Consider the following 6,000-nt stretch of genomic DNA (forward strand, 5'->3'; position numbering starts at 1 on the left):
TAGGTCTGTTCAAAGAACCAACCAACCAGAGCTTAGCATACATAGGTTTCTAGTGTTCTAGTACTTAGTTCCTGTTCTGGAACTGTCAAGGTGTTCTTTAAACACCCATGGACTGTAATTGAACTCTAAGACAAAGGTGTGTTTGGGAGCACGGGTGTGATAAGTGAGTAATGTGGTTGTCCCCTGGCTGAGGGAACAATGACTCTAACCCAGCCAGGCAGTCAGTGTGCTCAGGCGGAAGGAAGGAGGGAGGGAGGGAGGGAGTGAGTAAGGGAGGAAAGGATGAAGAGGGAGGGAGCAATCGGAGAGAGGAAGCTGCTGGGCACGTCTGCACCGATATCATAAACTAGGCCACAAGAGGAGGGAGCCTGTGGGCCCAGGATTCTCATAGCCAGGACCTCGTTCTCCTCTTTCTCATTCTCTCTCCTTTCTTTCTCGCTCGCTGATTTTCTTACTCATTCTCACTTTTTCTCCCTCTCTCCTCTTTCTGCCGTCTCTTACATTCTCTTTTTCCTCTACCACTGCCCCAATGTCATTCTCGCTTCCTCATTATCGACCGTTCTTCCTCCCCCTCCTTCTCGTTCCATAAGTCAGAGAGGGCTGGTGCCAATACAGCAACATATACAACGTGTCTGTCTCTGTGTGTTTGACGTGTTAATCCCCTGTTTGCAATGGGTGGAGGAACGGGTTATTCAGAGAAACATTTAAAACCAGCCTGGTTTTAAATGAAGGGAGACCCACCGCCACATGAATCAGTACACCCACCCACAGACTGTGGTGGTTACACAGCAGCACCCTCCTCTCCCCCGCCCCTCCTTAAGAGGGATGAAATGGAATTTCATTTCCTGTGCTGCGATTTCACATAAATAGCGCTCCTTTTTCATTTTGTGGACTTGACATAATCGATCACTCAAACATGGAGAGTTTGTTAAACTGTCTGACTTGCCAAGGGAGCTGAGATGTATTAAATTACTTGTAGTGGAAAGTGTAATCTTGATTTAAGGTATTTGCTGCAGATGTCAAGTTAAATGGGCTTCCTTGACCTGTCTTTGGCGCAACACTCCCATCTTGTGGCAGAGTGTAGAATAGCACATGGCATTTAACTTGTTACGCACACCCTGATACACAAAATATATGCTACGTGGCTATTGTATTGAATATTATTTGAGTAACTGTAATCAGAAAACACTTGCTGTTTATCCCATAGAATGCAATTTCATTTTCTTTACTCTGTTTTTGCAGTTGAGAACATTGCGCACTGTGAGTTTGCCTACCTGCGAGACCTTCTCATCAGGTGAATATTAACTGGGTTTTAAGTGATGGTGATACTATGTTTGACCAGTGTTTTTGATGACGCTTGATGTTTTTCTGGGTAACATTTCTCACTAAATCCCATCTTTGTTTCTTCTCTGTCAGGACCCACATGCAGAACATCAAGGACATCACCAGTAGCATCCACTACGAGGTGTACCGCGTCCGCAGGCTAAATGAGACCAACGCCCAGCCCAATGGCCAGCCACCCAACACACTGGCCAACCCACAGCAGGCCAACGGGGTGGCAGCACAGCACCAAGTCCTGACCCATGAGATGTAGACGTCTGACCATCTACATACATACATACATACATACATACATACATACATACATACATACATACATACATACATACATACATACATACATACATACATACATACATACATACATACATACATACATACATACATACATACATACATATATCTCTTTATCTTTAATGGCTGGCTGTGACACACCACATGCAAACACACCACGTGACACACACACACACACACACACACACACCCATCCTAACTGGCTGATATGGACTGTACACACTCCAAAATCAAGTGTATAACTATTTTTACATGATAACCTGCCAAAAGAGTTTCTGTTACCTGGAAGTTCTAGTGTAGGTAGTTGTAGGTCAGAGCTGTTGTGTAAACAGTACAAGATGTTTCCTAGGGAGATGGGATGCCACGGTATTCTAACATACAGATGTGTACAGACCAGCTATTTAAGTCTAGCAGATCAATTAGCTAAACTAGAAATAACTGGTCGAAATGACCTGGTCTACGTCTGTGTTGTGCTGTATAGTGTTGTCTAGATATTAGGAGGTAGGGTTTAGGTTCTTGTATATTTTTGGACACATCTGCACTGCCCCGAAAAGCAGCGATGCAGTGTGGAGCAGCTTTGAAATCCCTTTGTCTTTTTCCTTTGTGTTTTCATATGTTTAAGACCTCTTGCCAAACCATCCTGTCTATACCAATATGCCAATGTCATATGTTGTTAAACGTGTCATGTTCATGCATATAGTGCATTTTACATTTTACTGCCGTGTTATATTATTGTTTATTGTCTGGATGGTGGGGATGCAGGGAACAGATGCTCTCAGACCTTTCTCTAAACCAAATAAATGTCCTTTCTGTTTTAAAGAGAAGCAAATATATAGAATTGATTTATAAATAGGTATTTATGCTTGTTATGTATTCACTTTTTAATTGAGTTTTGATATTCATATAGCCTACTCCCAGTCGGCCTACACACTCCCATTGTTCTCAGAGAGTAGTTGTATCAGAGAGAATGGAAAATCTACAGAGATCCTCTTTGGTTGTATTTAGCAGTATCTCCTTGCCATCATGCATTGTCTCCCCTTTATTTATAGGGAATTGTATGAATCTAGATTTATATTCTGTCGTTTTGGACATGATACAGATTAGGACTACAGGTAGGTTGAATATGTTGCCTATATACACAGCTTGAAATAATATTTAGTTCCCCTGACAGTTTTGCATTCCCGGTGTAGTCAATCTCCCATATCTTCCCTACTATTCATCACTCAGCTAAAAACTCATAGACAGAGGTCAAAACCAAGAGTACTATTCATTCAGCAATGTAGCTCACATAACATAAATGACAAAAGTTAATACAATGTTTATTGTTGTATAGTTATTGTGTAATTTGTTATAGTATGATGAGAGTATGGTTTATCTTTGATATGCTAGGTCAAAGAAATAAAGATTGATATTTTTATTGTTTACAATTGTCTTGATTGCCAATTCTTTTCACCTGTGCAGGTGACTCCTCTCTTAACCAATCACAAAAGCCCCTTTGCGCAAGTGCAATTTGGCATGTCTGAAACCGTGCGAAAAGTTTGCCATCAAAGTTTGGGTTTTAATGTCATAACAAAGTGTCTTTGCAAAGTCATAATGGGGAAGACCAAGCTACAAGTTTTTTTAAACAATCTGTGGGGGAATTGAGGTAAATACAATGTGTATTGGAGTTTTTCTTTTTACATCAAATTAGGGTCATTAGCATGAGTTAAGTTTAGAATGAGTAGTAGTCATATTTTCACTGGTCCATTTTAATCAGTTGATTGGATCTTTAAATGCCAATGTTTTTTCATGTCTACAAGCTCATGGCCAAGGGCCCATAGACCAGCGTTTCCAAAACTTGGTCCTTGGGACCCCAAATGGGTGAACTTTTAGTTTTTTGCCCTAGCACTACACAGCTTATTCAAATAATGAACTCGTCATCAAACTTGTATTATTTCAATCAGCTGTGTTGTGCTGGGGCATAAACCAAAACGTGTACCCCTTGGAGTCCCCAGGACCGAGTTTGGGAAACGTTGCCATAGACAGTTGAACGTTCAGGGCTGGGAATACAGTATTGTGTGTATGTGTGAAGTGTGTTCTTGGAGAACACAGATGTCACACAACCCAGTAGATGGCACAGAGGGAGCTGACTGGCAGTGTCGTGGTATCCAGGGCTATAGATTGAACTTTAATATCATCATTAGTGCCTATTTGTATCCTGTCGCTTTCTCAGTTTTCAGTGAGGCTGCCTGCACAGTAGGGCAGGGGTTCTCAAACCTCTCCCCGGGGACCCCAGCCGTTCCGTGTATTAGAACTATTCCAGAACTAGAACACCTGATTCAACTTGTTGACTATTCATCAAGCCCTTGACTTGTGAGTGAGTTCAGGGCTACAAAAAAATTGTGAAACGTCTGGCGGTTCCCGAGGAGAAGTTTGAGAACCACTGCAGTAGGGGACGTTGCTCCACCACCTAGTGCCACACACAGTCACGTGTGTACACGCACACGCACACCCACAACACACATTGTAGCCAGTTACACATACACACAGTCCACTTTACAGCTTCCCATCATTGTTCACCAAATGTTCTTCTGGGGAATGCAACGGTCTGAATCCAAACAAAATAAATGGCTATTGTAAGGCATGACGAGTTGAATATATATCTTCAGATTTATGCGTCGCTAGGGAGCGGATGTGTTTTGTAAGCTGCTCTGTGTGATTTACTGTTCTCTGCAGGTTGTTGGCTTGGTTTGATCCCTCGGGGATCTGGAATCTTCCATTTTAGTAGGTTAAAGGGGGGGGGTCTGAGTAATTTCATTCAATGTTTTGTGTTGGAGTTTGAGTGTTTAGTCCTGTGGCTACAGTTGGACACTTGTTAGACCTAGTTGTGGGTGAGTGGCATTTAATATGCACGTAGACACACAAACACACACTCCAGTTTGTTCTTTGAGTACTAGCATGGAACCCTTAACCCGAGTGCTCCTGAGATTGGTACACACTACGCATTGTGGCATGCATCCTTCAGTAGATGAAAGAAAGCTGTCAGGCAGAGATATGGTGGAGTAATGATGCCCATACTGTAACAAGCTCCAGCAGACTCTCGTTAAGAGAACATCAACAGCTCAAAAGGGCCAATTAAAAGCCACCACCAAATCTGTGCCCTTCACACACACATGATAGGGGCTCTTACAACATCGCTTTTTTTAAGTGTTGCATGCACTTCTTGTGTGGGTGTGTGGGCGCCTGCGTATGTGTATGACCAGGATCAACTAGATTCAGCCGCGGGCCAATTATACTTTTTTTAAGTGGATGGTCAGGGGGCTGGAACATTATTATAAATAATTTGTAGACTGCAAATTGACCGCAAAAAGCTCAAAGGGATATAATATTTGACTAAAACATCTTTTCAAACCTTGCTTACATTTGTATACGATTGCATATATCTATTTTTATTATGCGTGGGAATACTTCCTAACACATTTCCTGAATTAAAATCACTTGGAGCTGATTTGCTGGTGTTTTTAGTCTTATGTCCAATAACAAAGTTGGGAGGCCAAATAAAATCCCCCAGTTGGGGCACTCTGGTTGTAGTATGGGTTAAGTGTGTCCCGGTGGAGAGCCCTAGGCTAGGGAACGGCTATACGTCTGAGTAGCTATTTGTTATTGCTATTTTGTTGTTACTATTCAATTTTTTATTTCGTTAATTTTTCTTTTTAACTCTGCGTCGTTGAGAAAGGGATCATAAGTAAGCATTTCACGGTAAAGTCTACGCTGTTGTATTCGGCGCAAGTGACATATACAATTTGAAGAAGTAGGGTTTCAAACGTTTTCGGAAGATGGGCAGGGACTCTGCTTTCCTGATGTTAGGTGGAAGTTTGTGTAACAGTGTAGGTTCCGTCCCTCTCTTCGCCCCAACCTGGGCTCGAAACAGGGACCCTTGCACACATCAACAACTGACACCCACGAAGCATCGTTACCCATCGTGCCACAAAAGCCGCGGCCCTTGCAACGCAAGGGGAAACCCTACTTCAAGTCTCAGAGCGAGTGACGTCACTGATTGAAACGCTATTAGCGCGCACCACCGCTAACTAACTAGCCATTTCACATCGGTTACACTCACCCCCCTTTTGACCTCCTCCTTTTCCGCAGCAACCAATCATCCGGGTCAACAGCATCAATGTAACAGTGTAGGTTCCGTCCCTCTCTTCGCCCCAACCTGGGCTCGAACCAGGGACCCTTGCACACATCAACAACTGACACCCACGAAGCATCGTTACCCATCGCGCCACAAAAGCCGCGGCCCTTGCAACGCAAGGGGAAACCCTACTTCAAGTCTCAGAGCGAGTGACGTCACTGATTGAAACGCTATTAGCGCGCACCACCGCT

At 43.1% G+C, this 6,000-nt stretch overlaps 1 protein-coding gene across 7 annotated transcripts in view; it reads left to right on the forward strand.

Annotated features, from left to right (window-relative positions):
* Positions 1–3,059, forward strand: part of LOC115178846 (septin-9) — a 75,857-nt gene extending 72,798 nt beyond the window's left edge. For all 7 annotated transcript variants that reach the window (XM_029740208.1, XM_029740209.1, XM_029740207.1 and 4 more), the window contains 2 exons: positions 1,243–1,294; positions 1,417–3,059. In XM_029740208.1, coding sequence (XP_029596068.1) covers positions 1,243–1,294; positions 1,417–1,594 — 230 coding nt within the window. In that variant the 3' untranslated portion in view covers positions 1,595–3,059. The remainder of the gene's footprint in view (positions 1–1,242; positions 1,295–1,416) is intronic.
* Positions 3,060–6,000: the final 2,941 nt, after the last annotated feature.

The sequence above is a fragment of the Salmo trutta genome, chromosome 38 (assembly GCF_901001165.1).
Source record: "Salmo trutta chromosome 38, fSalTru1.1, whole genome shotgun sequence".
In the NCBI taxonomy this organism is placed as follows: domain Eukaryota; kingdom Metazoa; phylum Chordata; class Actinopteri; order Salmoniformes; family Salmonidae; genus Salmo; species Salmo trutta.